The sequence below is a fragment of the Bathycoccus prasinos genome (assembly GCF_002220235.1).
Source record: "Bathycoccus prasinos genomic : Chromosome_8".
Taxonomy (NCBI): domain Eukaryota; kingdom Viridiplantae; phylum Chlorophyta; class Mamiellophyceae; order Mamiellales; family Bathycoccaceae; genus Bathycoccus; species Bathycoccus prasinos.
In genome coordinates, this window is record NC_024001.1 from 585,252 (window position 1) to 601,124 (window position 15,873).

The window sequence follows — 15,873 nt, forward strand, 5'->3', positions numbered from 1 at the left end:
GAGGCGGTCAAATGACAAAAAACTACCAATTTTCTATTATTCTACATTCGCTATACATCTGTGCTATCACATTCGCTTTTTGACGTCGTCGCTAGCCTTTATTTTGCTGTTGCTGGTACCTCGCCATCAACTCTTCGATGGGCATGTTCGCTTCGTCTTCCAAACGTTTCTTTTCCTCGTCCGCATCTAACATGTCTTCGTCTTCTTGAAGCGCTTTTTCGTCCTCCTCTAACGTCGATTCGTTATCTTCAGAATCATCTTCGTCTTCGTCTCGATCAAAGTCAGAGGAGTTTTCCGGCGATGGAGACGGTTCTTTTTGCCCAAACTGTCGATTGTTCGATTGGTATCGGCGCATGAGTTCTTCGATTGGGATGTTCGCCTCGTCCTCGAGCGCGTTCTTTTCCTCCTCGGCAGTTATATTCAAACGCTCGTCGTCCTCCTCTAAAGCCGCGCGTTCGTCTTCTTCGATCGTACCTTCGTCGTCTTCTTCGTCGTCCGAGGCATCTTCGACGGTGAAATCATCCGAGTTTGTCATCGCGTCGTCTTCCTCTTCGTTGTCTTCGATGGCCATGATATCGCAGGCGTCGATGTGATCCATATCCCGGGAATGAATACCTTCAATCTCCACGGTATCTTCACCACCAACAACTGCAATGGTAGCACCACGATTGCCGTTGTCGAAGTTTGGTTGTTCGATTTTAATGTCTTTTTCGTCGAGTGGTCGTTCGTCGATCGATTTCGGCGTCGGGACGACGTACTGCGGGATGCCCGGTTTCGAGAAGCCTTCGAGCACTGGTCGAGGGTATCGAGGACCAGTTGCTGGGACGTCCAACTCTGGCCTCGCCAATATAGTCTTCAAAGACAACCATCGACCAGGACCTCGCAAATCTTTGTTCTCTTCCTCTTCTCGTTTCATCGCCTCCTTCGCTTTCTTGATTTGCGCCTTTGTGCGCTTCGCCTGCGGCGCGACCTTCGCCGGTTTGCCTTGTTTTTCTCTGCGCAACGCCGCCGCGGCGGCTTTAGCCTCCTCTTGCTGCTTCAAAAACGCTTGCATCGCGGCTTGCTCTTCCTTTTCGGCTTTCTTCTTGGCTATTTGCGCGATTTCGCGATGCGTCAACGCCCCTGGAATGGGTGGATCCCAAATCGACCTGCGCGTTGGTGGTTGTTCCCGTTCTTGTTCTTGTCCGTCTTCTACTTTTACCTCTACATCTATCGTCGCGTTCTCCTTCTCTTCCGCCTCTTTCTTCTCCTGTTGCAACCGCAACTGCTTAAACGCATCAATCGTGGCGTAATACAACCCTGATTTCGGATCGCGATACTTTGCCGGTAACCCGGTAATCGCGCAAATTTTCTCCTCTTTCGCCGAAGTCGACGGCGCTTGATCTTCGCTTCTCAAATAAAACTCCGGCGCGTCTCTCTCACTCACCGCGCCTCGGATTAACTCGTACACAATCTTCCCGGGTTTATCGCCTTTCAAACTTCTCTGCCGAATCGCCGGTCCGTCGTACCGCTTTTTCCTATCCATCATCTGATTCTTCTTCTTCTGCTCTTCCTCCAAGTGCAACAAGTGCTCCAACTCGATTAAATTCTTCTTCTCCGTAATCTTCGCCTCTTTGATCATCTCCTCCATGGTCGGAACGACGTACTCCACCTTCGGTCGCACGATTTGCGGTCTCGACTTTCTCTCTCTTTGCAACGCCTCGGACCTTTCGCGAATCTCCTTCGCGGACGCGCGCGACGAGACTCGAAGTTCCTGCGGTATGACCACCGCCGGCTCCGTCGTCGCCGTCTGTTGTTCTTGTCGTTGTTGTTCTTGTTCTTGATACGCACCACTACCACCACCAGCAGCAGCGGTAGCAGCAATATCACTCGCACCTTGTTTCTTCTTCTTCGTCGCCTCGTTTCTTTCCGGCGCTTTCATCGTCTTCCTCCGTCGTTCCGTTCGCACTTCCACTTCCTCCTCGTCTTCGCTCGTTTCCTCCTCGTCGAAATCTTTATCAAAAACGTCCGCGACTTCTTCCTCGCTTTCGTACTCGCTGTCTTCGTGTTCTTCTTTGAACGCGTCTTGGTTCCAGAACTCTTCGTCCGCGGAGTCTTCGTCTTCGAGCATGCGCGTCATCCGGCGACCTCGCGTCGAGCGAGGTGGGAGTTTCACTCCGCCTTCCCCCATCGGATTGCTTTTGCTTTTCCCCGGCTACTCTTTTCAAATGAGATATGTTTTTATTACGTTTACGCAAAGCGTATAACACTCGCCCCAAAAACTCCCACTCCCCAGTCTGGAAGGGTGATCTCGTACGGAGAGTACTACGGAGAAACGAGACGTACCACCGACTCAACTGCGCGCGCGTCCGTCTTCTTCTTCTTCTTAAAGGTTTGAAATGGTCAGAGGTTTCCAATTTCCTCAAAAGGGAAAGTTTTTGAAGAATTTCGCCACAAATACTACTCGTAATACACGCGAGAGCGGCGAACGCGCGAAAGAAAGAATACCACCTTGACGCGGTCGTCGTGTGAGTCCTTGTCGTTTACGTCGTCGTTGTCTCTGCTTTGAGCGTTTTCTTCTCGCATCATTCAAATGGGAAACAACACCAACAAAACGAGGAACCGAGGAGGAGCCGCCACCACCACGAATGGGACGAGCAGGAGTAAGAAGCGCGGCGGTGATGAAAACAACAACAATTCTGAAGCGACGAGAAGTTCGATGCTGAAATACTGCGTGGAAATGATGACGACGACGACGAAGAACGATGGTGGTGAGAATGGATTTGGAGAAGAAGAAGAATTAGTTGCGAGGACGAGAAACGCGTTACACGTGATGGCTCGATCGAATCTGTTGTCGTTGGCGAGCGAGATGGAGGGCGGGATTTTTTTGACGGAGATGGAGCGCATTTTGGCGTTCGGTAACACGAGCTGGACTGAGGAGAGGTGTGGATTTCGAGAAGTTTACGAAGCGGTTCGAGGCGTGGCGGTGATTCAGTTTGTGGCGGAGAACGCGTCGACGGAGCGGTTCGCGAAGTTTTTCACGAACGCGTTGCAGGATCTAGACGGTTCGCTCAAGGCGTTGGTGAAATGCATAGTCGAAGACGAGGCGAAAGTGCAGTTGACAGGGATAGTGCAGTTGACATTAGCCATAGTGAAGTGCGTAGAAAGCATAGCGAAACGGTCCGGGGCTTTATCTGAATACATGCCCGGGGTGAAACACGAAGCATCGCAATGTTTCGGAAAGATTTTGCGAACTCTTCTCGGATTATTAAAAGTCAACCAAATGAAAACAACTTACGAAACTTTGGAAATGGCCGCGTTAAAGTGTATCGATGCGATTTGTGCGGCGCATCCTGGATCGGCGAAGCAACACGTATTGAGTTTGCAAAGTACAATTAAAATGTACGTGGGAGGCGGGAGTTATAAAAGAAGCCACACGTTTCCCGCGGTCGCTGCGAGATGCTTCGCGTCCGTGTTGAGAGCATCGGGTGGCACCAAAGAGTTGGCCCGAATTTGGCAATCGACCATGCGCGCTGCTTTAGTCGAAGCGCACCATTTCGCGAAAATGGCGTTCGATGGTTTTGAAAAGTTGGAAGTGGCTGAAAAAGGATTAAAAATGCTCACGCCGGTTGGATACGATCTTCCCGCCAAATTTCTCGCGAACGAGAACATACAAGACGCGTCGAGGGAAGGCGCGCACGATAACTTGGACAACGTACTACTCGTGTGTGAGGAAATGTTGAATTTGAAAGAGTTTCCAGTATTCGTGAGCGTGCCTATTCAATCAATCTGCGAGCTCGCGAAACGAGTTTTGAAGTGCAACGGAACGCCAATTTCTCAATCGCCGGGGCTTCCTCCAGGTGTATCGTCGCCACGTTTGAGTGCAAAACTTCCATGCACGCACGAAAAGGCTTTGATGTTGTTAAATGCGACGATTTCAGCTACGAAAATAACGTTTGCGCCGACGTGTGGTTTCGCGTGTACGATGTTGGACGATTGCTTGCGAAACACCGCGGCAAACGATCGCACCGGGGAAGTCACGAACGCATCCGTTCGATGCGCGGCGTACGACGTATCCATAAATCTAGCGAACACTTTAGGTGCGGGTGCGGTGAAAAGCTTCATATGTGATTCAATAGCGTTACACGCCATTGAGGATGCGGCGGCGACGTTCACGAACGTGTCGTTCATCCGAGCATCGTCCGCGAGACAGCACCAATCGCAACAACAAAGAAAGAGGAAGAAACACGGCGCGCACGGCGTTGAAACCGAACAAGATCCCGAGATAATTCGCGAAATTGCCGCAAGAGTAGATAACGACATTCTCTTAGCCGGCGGTATGACCGCATCAAATCGCGTTTTGACTTCAACCGCGGCGCTAAAATGTTTAGCAGCGTTTTTGCGCGTCGGAGGCGCTTCGATTTCTGGAAGCGCGAGACGTGCCATCGACGAGGTCGTTGCCGCTGCGTACGAATCAAGCGTTATCGAACCTTTCAATTTGTATCGCGACGAAACGTGCAAGAGAATGTTGGAAGATTTAAAGGCTGCAAAAACGGAGGCGTTGTTGGCCTCAACGCTTGCGCCGACATCGCATCGACCGAGGAACAGCGCGTTGACGTTTGCCTCGTTCGCAAATACATGCGACGTAGCCTCCGTACACGCGCGCGTTGCTTTGGAGAGTTTGTTGCATCCGAGCGCGCCGCCTTTATTGGAGCGCGCGAGTAATTCGCTGAAAAATGCGACGAGAGAAGAAAAAGTAAAGTGGTCGTTGACTGATAAAAATAGCACCGAGCACGCATTAGACGGATCGAAACCGACTTGGGGGGACGACGGTGAGGAAGAAGAGGAGGAAGAAGAAGAAGAAGAAGAAGAAGAAGAAGAAGAAAACAAAGAAGAAGAGCCAGTGGCGATGGATGACGACGATGAAGAGCAAGAACTAGAAGTTGAAGACACCGTCGTCCAGAAGCCTATGCTACCTCCTCGAGAAGGAGAAAAAGAGGAAGTTGAAACAAAAAGGGTTCGGCCTTCCGGCGCCGCCGGCGCCGTTCAAGAAGACGACGAGTTTGGCGCGTTTGGCGTGCCGGTGAATTCTAGTAAACTTCGAACCTCTGACGACGCGTGGATTCCATCGAAAGCGCCTCGGATGGAAGACGCAGAACAAGAAGACGAACAACAACCGAAGAAGAAGAAAAAGTTTGGCAAGTCCTCCGCTTCGGCGGCACAAAAGCGAGCCGCCGCGGCGAAAGAAACAGAAGATGACTCCGATTCTGACGGCGCGCTCCCCGACATCGTCTTTGGCGATGACGACGACGACGAAGAAGAAGAAGACGAGCCGCCGGCATCAAGGAAGAAACCGAAAAAAGGAAAACGCTAATACTAGTCCGTCGTAAAATTCTCTCTGGCGAACGAAAGGTTGCGTTAAAGTTGTTACGTTAGAATAAGAACTCTCTTCGCGGGCGACCGCTTTTCTACATTAAAATGATACCTTCACGATACCGTCTCTTCTACACTTGTTGTAAAAAGTACAGCAGTCGATCTTTCATCTGCTGTTCCGTCGGCAATCCTTCGATCCTGTCCAGCACTTTCCCTTTGTGAAACAACACAAAGGTCGGCAACCCTTCCACTTTCCACTTCGAGCTCAGCTCCACGTATTTCTCCGTATCGATTTTCACGAACTTCACCTTATCTTTAAACTCCGTTTGACTCGCGAATTTGCCGCACATTTCCGAGGCGAGTTTGCACGGCCCGCACCACGTGGCGTAGAAATCCACGAGGACTGGTATTTCCGACTCGTCGATGAGTTCTTGGAAACTGGTGAATGTTTTCTTCGTCGAGCATTCAATCTGGCCGCTCGTTTTCCTATACCTCCTCCTAAAACTACTCCTCCTTTTACTGCTACTCAAAGTCCGAGACTTCAAAAAGAATCGCGACGACGACGACGCGAACGACTTCGACGCACCGCTCGTCGTCATCGTTGTGTTATTCTCTAAAGTGTATTAATACTCTTTTCAGAGTGTTTTGTGAGGCAAAACGACGACAGTTAAATTTTCCCCGCGAAAAGTTCAAAAATCTCCACAACAGAAACGACAAAGATGAGGACGACGACGACATCAACAGACGCGAATACAAACGAAGAAGAGCACGAAATGCAGCGCGAAAAAAGAATCTCGCAAGTTTTACGCGAACTGAAAATCAAAACCGGCGTCCTCCGTCGCCTCTCCAAAGAGAGGGAAATGTACGAACGAGAAGTTTTGGATTTCACTTCGCGAATAGAAAAAGACGAGAGGATTGACCGAAACGACGACGACGAAACGAACGACAACAACAACGCGAGACAACGGAAACAGTGCCTGGAAGAGTCGAAAGCGATGGTGAGAGACACGTTCGTTCGATTAGAAAAAGCGTTCGTGGATTTAGAGGAGTTCGTGGAGACTCTCGTCGAGGGAAAGGAGGACTTTGATGTGCGCGACGAGGTGACTGGGAAGGAGGAGTTTCGACTCGCGAAAGAACAGGTGGAACGAGTGAAACCGAGTTTGTGTTGACTGTATGAGCATATCGCACATTTCGCGTTTGATTTTTGCGACGGCGATGATCTGACGTAGGGAAGGAGGCGTTTAAAGTGGAACGAGTGAAACCGAGGCGTTCTGTGTTGACTTTGCGATCGCTCGTATGTATGCGCGCTCGACTTGACTTTGACTTTTAAAAACGAATACTACTGTAGAATACAAAGAAGCGCTTCGCGTGACCAGTACATTGTGCAAATCATACTACTACTACTACTACTACTACTACTACTACTACTACGTGTTATTTCTAATTCTATTTCTTCTCTCTCTCTCTCTCTAAACTTTGCTCTCCGTCATCATCTCACGAAGGTTTGACGGAATATGTCGTCCTCGTCGTCGTCGTCGTCCTCTTTGTTGTACGCGGATGATTTGGAAACGAACACGGGTAGAGGTAAACCGTCGTCGATATCGCCGGTTTTCCCGGTGAGCGCTTCTTTTTTCATCTTTTGCAACTTGAAGTTGTTATAGCCGATGATACCCATGAGACAAAGGAATAATCCGCAGACGTTGTACGCGTCCAAGACGTCGCCGTAGATCACGACCGAGGCGCCGATGGTGATTAAATCTTTCGCCGTGCCTATGATCATGACCGTAATCGCCGAGGTGGTTTTTAACAACTCAAACTCCGATAACGTCATGCCGAACGCCATGCACGCGCCGAATAAAACCGTCGCGAACGCCTCCGCCCACTCTTTGCTGGTGTGAAAACTCCACTGTTTCGCGTCCCACTTCTCGGCTTCCCACCACTGCTCGTGAACGCAACTAAACGAAAACGTCACCACCGTCATCACCGGCATCGCGTGGTACAACAAAATAACCGGATGATGTAAACCGTATTTGTTCGAGCTCGAGGAATGCATGACTTTCTGTGCCACCACCCACCGGACCGCACTCACCGCCGCCGCGCTCAAACAAATAAAAAAACCAATCGCGTTAAACTGCGTCTCCCCGATCACCGCCGCCGCTTCCCCCAACATCACCGTCACCACGATCCCGGTTAACGTCCACGAAAACTTCTCCATCCCGGTTATAAAACTCACAAACAACGTGAATATCAAACTCGTCGTCTTCGTCAACGTATAAAACGACACCGTAATGTACACTAAACTAATATTACTCAACCCGATATCTAACCCCATAAAAAACCCAACCGGCAAAATCGTTCGCATCCACGAATCCGTCGGCACCACCGGCCTCCCTCGCGTGACGAACCGTTTATCCCGATCGTTAAACAATTGCGGCCATTGCAACGCCCAGGTCGCTAAAAGCCACTGCATGAAAAACTGACACGACGTGTACAAAAGTGGCGCCGGAAACCCTTTCTTGCTAAAAATCGCTTTGTTATACAGCGCCAGCGACGCGGATAACACGAACCAGAGGGTCGCTAACACCGCGCATTTCATGTACAGCCATTTGGTGTCTCGATCGATGATCTTTTGCGCGTACGCCGTGGAGACGTTTTTATTGTTCAAAGTATCCTCGTTCTCGTCGTTTTCGTCGTTTTCACGGTCTGCATCTTTATCGATCAAAAGCACCGTTCCTCTCGTTCCTTTACCGCTGTTCTCAAAATCATCGTTTTCATCATCATCATCACCTCCGACGACATCATCATCTTTGTTGTCCGGTGGTACATCCTCTTCTCGTAAACGTGGTGGTTTCATCTGCGAATAATTCGCAAAATCATCCTCGATTTCGCCGTCGTCTTTTACCGTTGTTGTTGTTCCCATCGTTTTTCTTCTCGGAGTATGAATTATTTGAGAGGCGTCTTCAAAGCCGCTCCTCTTTACGCGATGATTTGGATGATGATCTTCTTCTCCCTCTCGTAGTTTTCCCTCGGTGGTGTTTGTGTTTTTCTGCGGCCAAAATTTTAAGGCGAACGACGAGTTGCTTTTTTTTTCGTTTTTTTCGTTCGCTCCTTCTGTGCCTCCTTTCCCTCCTTTCCCTCCTCCTCTCGTGTTCTCCGTCAAAGTCTCAAAAGTCGAAGGAGAGAGTAAACGGGTGGTCTCGTCCGGAAGCGTAGTAGGGTTTACGAGAGTCGTCATATCGCGAGTCTCTGTGACGAGAAAAGCGACGAGAGAGTGCTGTTCTCAAAGCGTGTGTGCGCGCGCGTACTCTCTGTGACTATTCTTCTTCTTTTGTGTGATGGAGCGCACCTCCCCCCCGCATCATCATCATCGCCGATGATGATGACGGTGTCTTCTCGACGACGGACAAAGACGAAACAACGCGCGCTCCTTTTGCAGAGACAGGCAATGATGCATGGTGTGTTCGTATTCTCGAATGCCTCTCTTTCTTCGTAAATGGTACTCTCAAAACGAAGAAGGAATTCTAAACCGGGTCTTCTGTCTGTCCGTGGTGCACGAAGCGAATGAGGCCGCGCGCGTTTCCTTTTTGGTGTCCGCCCAAAAACAAAAAATCTCATTTAGGGTATTACATGCTACCCTAAATGTTTTTTTCTCTAAAATGTCGAGGACACGACGGATGTTTTTTTCTCTCATATATCCTTAGCGTCGGTGCGCTCAATAATAACACTACTGTTTGCCACGCGTCTCAGCAGCGAGGAGATCTTTCAGTCGGAGCTTTCTCATCGGTGAGCTCTTTTTTGTTTTTCTCTCGTGTTTTCTTTTGCTCCACAACAACACACAAAAGATGATGATGAAAAAATGACTTTTCACGACGAGGCACCGTCATCATCCTCCTCCTCGACATCATCATCGTCGAACGGAGAAAAGACGACGACGAGGAGGAAAAAAGAGAAGAACAACAACAACAACCACGCGGCGCGGAAAAAACCCGCCAATCTTTCCTTGCTCTCCGTGCCGAAAGAAGACGACGCGGCGAAGGAGCAACAGTACCGATGGTAAGTATCGTTTTTCCTCTCTCTTTCTGTTTTTAGATATAGAAAACAACTCGCCAGCGTGTTGATTCAAAGAATACGACGGTTTCGCTGACATCTCTTTCTCTCTCTCTCTCTTTCTGACGAACTTTTACAAAAAAAGGACCGGGTCGGGGACGTTTACCGAGGGCGACTTTTCCATCGGGAAACTGGGCGTGCAAATATCCACCTCGGACTTGTCCAAACTGGACGAAGAGACGCATTCGCAACTCTCGTTAGAAGAAGGATTTTTGGGCGCGGGCGGCGGCAGAGGATTCGAGTCGCGGTCGGTATCCGTGTCCGTGTCCGCGACGCAAAGCGCGAGCCAGAGTCGGACTGCGTCCGTGGTAGATATGGTTGGGTTGACGAGGAAGATGGAAGAGACGGCGATGATTCGCGCGAGACAACGACCGAACGCGACGAGCGCGAGTACTACTACTACTACTACTACTACTACTAATACGATAAAAAACGAATTCAACTACGATAAAAACAACACTACGAATGATAATAACAATAGTAAAACAGAAGACCAGTCGTTTTCGTCGAGCACGACGGACGGTGGGAGAAACGCGAGCCGAAGTAACACCACCACGATATCAATGACGACGACGAGAGATAACACGAATAATAATTCGATCGAAACGGACACGGTTGGGGGGAGCAGCCGAGGAGGAGGAACGGATGCGAAAAATTCACCACTCGATCAAAGTTTAAACACGTCGTGTTCGAACAGTTCCTTGGTGAACGAAGAAGGTGGAACGCCCAGGTTTGGGACGTTCTTATCCACTTTAGACGATTTAGATTTTACGAACGCGAAGATATTGGGGTCGGGAGCCTCTGGCGTCGTGCAAACGGCGTTGCACAAACCGACGCAGAAGATGGTGGCAGTGAAATCATTTCGAGTGAATTTAGACGACGATAGACGAAAGGCGATGATTACCGAGTTGCGGACGTTGCACGAATCGAAATGCCCGTACGTTGTGAATTGTTACGGAGCGTTTTTCGCGGACGGCGCGACTATTCGCGTGGTTTTAGAACTCATGGATGGCGGATCGTTGGACGCCGTGTGTAAGAAGAATAAGAACTTACCGTGGAAAGAGGAAAATATAGCCGCGGTGGCCAGTCAAGCGAGCACAGGTTTACACTATCTGCACGATGTCTTGCGAGTCGTGCACCGAGACGTGAAACCGTCGAATATTTTGTGCTGCTTACAAACAGGCATGGTGAAATTGTCCGACTTCGGCGTGAGCGGACGCTTGGGCGAATCTGGCGCCGAGTGTACGAGTTGGGTAGGCACGGCGACGTACATGTCGCCAGAAAGAATTCGAGGCGATGGATACGATTACAAAACTGATTGTTGGAGCTTAGCGTTGACACTGCTTGAATTCGCGTTTGGTAAGTTTCCGTACGCCGTGGTCGCATCCAACGAAAAGAAGCAACAACAACAACAAAACAACGAAGGCGGTTTGCAAAAGCAAACGTCCGGAGGGAGTTACGGTGGGTTCTGGGATATCATGGATTTAATCGTCCACGGGCCTTCTCCGGAGAGCGAGCTGTGCGAAGAAACGCACGGTAAGTTTACGGAAACGTTTCGCGAATTTGTGAAGAAAGGACTGCAAAAAGACGCCGAAGCGCGATATACGGCGAGCGAAATGGTGGAACACGAATTTGTCAAAGCGCGTAGTCCAGAAACGGATGCGCGAGCGTTTCAGGCGTTTCTGAAATTTGTATTTGAAAAGAACTGATGCGATACGATGCGATACTACTACTATATAGCACCCTAGATTAATATATGTCATATTAATAAAATGATATTGATGCAACACGCGAATGGTACCATGATTAAATTTATCCGCCTTTCTGCAGAAATTTCAATTTGATTAGATTTCGGATGCACTCGCGCTCGACAGAAAGCTTGTGGGTCGTCGGCAACGTATTCCTCGGATGCGTTGCCAATAACGATCGCTTCGGTAACGTGATGTTAAACTTCTCGTCGTTCTTTTCTACTTCTTCTTCTCCCTCGCGCTCGCTATTACTAAACAACGAAAGAAGTCGCCGTTTCTTCTTGCTATTACTACCTCTATCTGCCGCCGGTTTCGGCGCATCTAACCATCGGTTCTTTGCTAATCCTTGCCCATGTTTCCTTTTATCTGCCGGCCCTCGATTTTTCACTTTATCGAAGTACCATCCAGCGCCGCCGCTAAATCCAAAGGCGCTCACCTCTTTACAGCTCGCCAACAGAATGAGGAGCGCTCTGAATCCTTGCGTGGGAAGGTGATCCCTCTTCGTGAACCAATCCGTCCTTGACTTCCTCGCAAAGTTCGGATTAATCGCGTGCACTTTCGTTCTCGCCATCTTCTCCAACTCTGAGTGACTTCCACGGTCTCTTCCCGCCGCCCACTTTCCTAAACACACTTCCTCCGGCTTTTCTCGCCAACCGAAATACCCCCCGTGCTGCACTCGAAACGTGGTCTTAAAACCGACATCTTTCTCGTATCCTTTCGTCGGCGCGCCGTTCATGCGCATCACCACTTCGTGATTATCTATCTTAGCCCCTAACTTTTTTCCTCTCAGCGCTTTACTCGAAGCTACAATCGCACAGCTCCTATACGGCTTTACGTTTCTCTCGTCGAAAGGTCCGTCCTTCGGCAAGCGTTTCTTCACGCCGGTCGCTTTGCTAATCGAGTTCAAATTCCGATCGGTTTTATACTTCTCCACGGCTTTTTGCGACACGGTCCAGTAGTGGTTCCCAAAGTTAAAACTGTCCCCGACACACTCTGGCATTTTCTTCGTTATTGTGCACGGTAATCGATCGAGGTACGCTTTGGCGCAGATTTCGTTTTTACCACCACTGGAAGCAGCTTTGGGAACTTTTGGTCGATACTCGGTTGGACTCGCCGCTGCGATGATTACATCCGCGTCGGCGACTTCAAACCCGTTCGCGAACGAGTGTTTATTTCCCAACAAGTAATCGCGCTCCTCGGCGACGTCTAACGCTGATTCTTCCTCTTTTTCCTCCTCCTCATCGTCGAAAACGTTAAAGCTGTCCATAAAAAACTCCATCGCTTGCATCGCAGTCTCCCCGATATCTTGAGTGGAAATTTTAGAGAGGCTCTCGCGCAAGTCCTCTTTGGAGGAGGACATGGCGGAGAGAAGGAGAGTCATCACGAGGAAGGAGACAAAGGTGACCAAGCACAGCGCGCACTTTCGGCGGCCGCCACTCGCTGGCATTCGTCGCGTTTCTCTCTCTCTCTCTCTGTCTCTCTTTTTTTACGCAAAACTTAATTATAATTAATTGTGAAGCGCATGAAAGAAGAAAAAATGAAAACTGTTGTCGTTATTGTTTAAGATGTTGTTTAAGAAGATGTTTGTGCTCTTGCCGCTCTGCGCGCGTTGGTGTTTCAAACTCTATGTTTATGCTAAAATTCTAAAGGCGTTAAGTGCACGAGTACCTATACCTGTACTGTTGTTACCTCGAAGAAGTGTACGAATTCAATCCTTCGATGACTTCGCCGACGAAAGCGCTCGGGTTCGAGCTTATCGCCGATAACCATTTCCGTCCAATTTTCAATCGCTGACCGTTGGTTGGCATGCGGTAGAGGTACGCTAATCTACGCAAAGCGAACGCGGCGGAACCGTCTAATGTGGTTTCTTCGCCGACTGGGAATTGGACCGCGGCTTCTTTGTCGCCTAAGGTCATCATGTCCCCTAGGTGTTGGTAGCGAAACGGGAGGAGGGATTTTTTGTTGATGGCGGACCAGACGTTCCAGGCGCAATAGTCCGCGGCTTGGAAGGCGACTTGCGCCGTGGCAGGCTTTTCTTCCTCGCGATTTGCGGCGTCCTTTTTTTCGTATTCGCGCTGTATACTGTTATCACCCAAGGCGAAAACTCGGTCGTACCCGGCGACTTTTAAGGTGGAGTCGGTGACGATTTTCCCCGTCCGCGGGTCTTGCTCAAACGGCCAGTCGTTTTCGCTGGTTGGAAGTTTCGCGGACAAACCAACCGTCCAACAACACATGTCGACGCTTTCGATCGTTTGCAAAGATGAATCACCCTTTGTCAAAGAAATGTTCACTTTACTACTCTCGCTGCTACTCCTTTCAATCGCGCCGACCACTCCGTCTACAATTTCCACGTTCGAGGCTTTCTCCAACGCCTTCCTCGCCGCGTTCTTTCCACCTACCGTCGCGCTACTGAGTACTTTCCCATCCTTTGCGACCAATTTAATTTTCACGTCTTTCAATCCGTCTTCTCTTTCGAACCATCGCGCTAAACACAACGCCAACTCTACTCCCGCGTACCCGGCGCCAACCACCGCCACCGTCCTCTCGCCCCTCTCTGCACCATCTTCTTTCAATCGTTCAATCTTCTCCCTCATTCTTTTCACGTCATCCAGCCCGTTAAATGGCATCGCGAATTCTCTCGCGCCTTTCACGAAATTTTTCTCGGACTCGAAATCCACCTTGGCGCCGAGCGATACGACCAAGTAATCGTACTTCACGCGTTCCTCTTCCTTCGTCTCCACATCTCGCACGATAACCTCCCCACCGGTCCCGCTCACTTTACTCCCGCTTTTCGTTTTCAAAACTTTCTCCGGTTCCACTCTCATCGCTTCTTTTTGCAAAAATCGTACCGTCGTGTTCTCCAACAGTTCCTCGTACAAAGGCGCCACGTCCGTTTCCTCCATGTCTGAATTCAACAACTCGTACATCAACGGCTTAAAGAGAAACTTCTCGTTGGTATCGATTAAAGTCACAATCATCGTTGGTTTCTTCTTTTCGCCCGAATCGTCGCCGCGTGTATTCGTCGCGAACAAAGAATCGAGCTTTAACGCGCAGTACAGCCCGCCAAACCCGCCGCCGAGGACGACGACTTTCTTTATCGACGACGACTCTTTTGGGGAAGCATTCTCATCGAACGCGGACGCGTGCCTCCTGCTCCTCCTCCTCGAAACCACCTCCTTTCTTCGAATTTGAGGACTCGTAAAAAAGCTTCTTCTTCTTAACAGCATCGAAACTTCTGCCACGGTGATGATTGATGACGCGTGTTCTTTCTTGCGCGTGAAATCGTCTCTTTATGGAGATGACGTACACGACAGAAGACGTTTTCGTAAAGAATTCGCTCGTCACATCTGCGGACGTGTATTGCGATATCATTCATGGCGTCTTCTTTGTCCGCGTCGTCAAAATACTCGTTATTAGAGAACAACGTCGCAGAAGAGAACAACATCGTGAGTGGTGGCAGCGCGATGAGGAGTAGCGCGATGATGGGGAGTTCTTCCTCGACGGGGAGATATCACTCCGGGGGTGGTTGGGACGAACCAGTCGATACGAACGGATTCTCGTCGAACACGAAAGGTTTACTCCTCGCCATCGGCTCTTCGCTCTGCATAGGCGCCTCGTTCATCATAAAAAAGAAAGGGTTAAAACTGTCGAGCTCTCGCGCGAACTCAAAACGAGCCGGCGACGGCGGGTTCGGGTACTTACACGAACCTTTGTGGTGGGTCGGCATGCTCTCGATGACGCTGGGGGAAATCGCGAACTTCGCGGCGTACGCGTTCGCGCCGGCGATTGTGGTCACGCCTTTAGGCGCGTTGTCGATTATCATTTCCGCGGTGTTGAGTCATTACGTGTTGAACGAGAAGTTGAACACGTTTGGGTGGTTGGGTTGTGCGTTGTGTATCGTCGGGTCCGCGAATATCGTGTTGCACGCACCGGAGGAGAAGGAAATCGATTCGATCAAAGAGATTGTGCGTTTAATGCTCCAACCGACGTTTTTGTCGTACGCGGCGTTTGTTTTAATGTTTACGTTTGTGTTGATCACGCAGATTTATCCGATTCACGGGACGACGCAATTGTTGGTACCGATTGGGATTTGTTCGTTGGTTGGGAGTTTATCGGTGATGAGCGTGAAGACTTTAGGATTGGCGCTGAAGATGACGTTCGAGGGCAACAACCAGATGCGGGAAATCGAGACGTGGGTGATGATCGGGTTTGTGATTTTTTGCGTGTTGACGCAGATGAACTACTTGAATAAAGCGTTGGATACGTTTAACACGGCGATTGTGACGCCAATATATTACGTGTGCTTTACGACGTTGACGTTAACCGCGAGTTCGATCATGTTTAAAGATTATTTAGGGCAAGGATACGCGGAAGTTTTGAGTCAGACGATCGGGTTCGTGGTCATCGTGAGCGGCGTCTTTATACTCAACGTGACGAAAGACATACCGCAGGAAACGTTGAATAGAAAACGGTGGATCGTCACCAGGCAAGATAGTCGAGAGTTTGAAAACGTGCAAGAGGAATATCGCGATAGTTTGAAAAAAGGTAGCCACAATAATCTTTGATTGATTTTTCTCTTCGCGTAATCTATAATAAGAACGACGAGACGACGCTTTGTAACATTAGTAGATATCTAATATATTAAGCATTATTATTATTACTATAT

At 49.5% G+C, this 15,873-nt stretch overlaps 9 protein-coding genes across 9 annotated transcripts; 4 read left to right on the forward strand and 5 right to left on the reverse strand.

Annotated features, from left to right (window-relative positions):
* Positions 1-91: 91 nt before the first annotated feature.
* Positions 92-2,170, reverse strand: Bathy08g03190 (predicted protein; the record flags this gene model as incomplete). Its single annotated transcript, XM_007511715.1, has 1 exon — positions 92-2,170. The coding sequence occupies one exon, from the start codon at positions 2,168-2,170 to the stop codon at positions 92-94; it is 2,079 nt and encodes a 692-aa protein (XP_007511777.1).
* A 402-nt stretch (positions 2,171-2,572) lies between these two features.
* On the forward strand, positions 2,573-5,353 carry Bathy08g03200 (predicted protein; the record flags this gene model as incomplete). The annotated part of the gene is made up of 1 exon (XM_007511517.1): positions 2,573-5,353. The coding sequence occupies one exon, from the start codon at positions 2,573-2,575 to the stop codon at positions 5,351-5,353; it is 2,781 nt and encodes a 926-aa protein (XP_007511579.1).
* A 130-nt stretch (positions 5,354-5,483) lies between these two features.
* Bathy08g03210 (thioredoxin) lies at positions 5,484-5,951 on the reverse strand (the record flags this gene model as incomplete). Its single annotated transcript, XM_007511287.1, has 1 exon — positions 5,484-5,951. One exon carries the CDS (start codon positions 5,949-5,951, stop codon positions 5,484-5,486), a length of 468 nt encoding a protein of 155 aa, XP_007511349.1.
* A 174-nt stretch (positions 5,952-6,125) lies between these two features.
* Positions 6,126-6,521, forward strand: Bathy08g03220 (predicted protein; the record flags this gene model as incomplete). Its single annotated transcript, XM_007511661.1, has 1 exon — positions 6,126-6,521. One exon carries the CDS (start codon positions 6,126-6,128, stop codon positions 6,519-6,521), a length of 396 nt encoding a protein of 131 aa, XP_007511723.1.
* Positions 6,522-6,841: 320 nt separating this feature from the next.
* Bathy08g03230 (solute carrier family 35 member C2) lies at positions 6,842-8,587 on the reverse strand (the record flags this gene model as incomplete). Its single annotated transcript, XM_007511668.1, has 1 exon — positions 6,842-8,587. One exon carries the CDS (start codon positions 8,585-8,587, stop codon positions 6,842-6,844), a length of 1,746 nt encoding a protein of 581 aa, XP_007511730.1.
* A 621-nt stretch (positions 8,588-9,208) lies between these two features.
* Positions 9,209-11,168, forward strand: Bathy08g03240 (predicted protein; the record flags this gene model as incomplete). Its single annotated transcript, XM_007511433.1, has 2 exons — positions 9,209-9,405; positions 9,545-11,168. 2 exons carry the CDS (start codon positions 9,209-9,211, stop codon positions 11,166-11,168), a joined length of 1,821 nt encoding a protein of 606 aa, XP_007511495.1.
* A 103-nt stretch (positions 11,169-11,271) lies between these two features.
* Bathy08g03250 (sialyltransferase) lies at positions 11,272-12,567 on the reverse strand (the record flags this gene model as incomplete). Its single annotated transcript, XM_007511371.1, has 1 exon — positions 11,272-12,567. The coding sequence occupies one exon, from the start codon at positions 12,565-12,567 to the stop codon at positions 11,272-11,274; it is 1,296 nt and encodes a 431-aa protein (XP_007511433.1).
* A 325-nt stretch (positions 12,568-12,892) lies between these two features.
* Bathy08g03260 (FAD-dependent pyridine nucleotide-disulphide oxidoreductase) lies at positions 12,893-14,434 on the reverse strand (the record flags this gene model as incomplete). Its single annotated transcript, XM_007511671.1, has 1 exon — positions 12,893-14,434. One exon carries the CDS (start codon positions 14,432-14,434, stop codon positions 12,893-12,895), a length of 1,542 nt encoding a protein of 513 aa, XP_007511733.1.
* A 147-nt stretch (positions 14,435-14,581) lies between these two features.
* Bathy08g03270 (predicted protein) lies at positions 14,582-15,772 on the forward strand (the record flags this gene model as incomplete). The annotated part of the gene is made up of 1 exon (XM_007511421.1): positions 14,582-15,772. The coding sequence occupies one exon, from the start codon at positions 14,582-14,584 to the stop codon at positions 15,770-15,772; it is 1,191 nt and encodes a 396-aa protein (XP_007511483.1).
* Between the last annotated feature and the right edge of the window lie 101 nt (positions 15,773-15,873).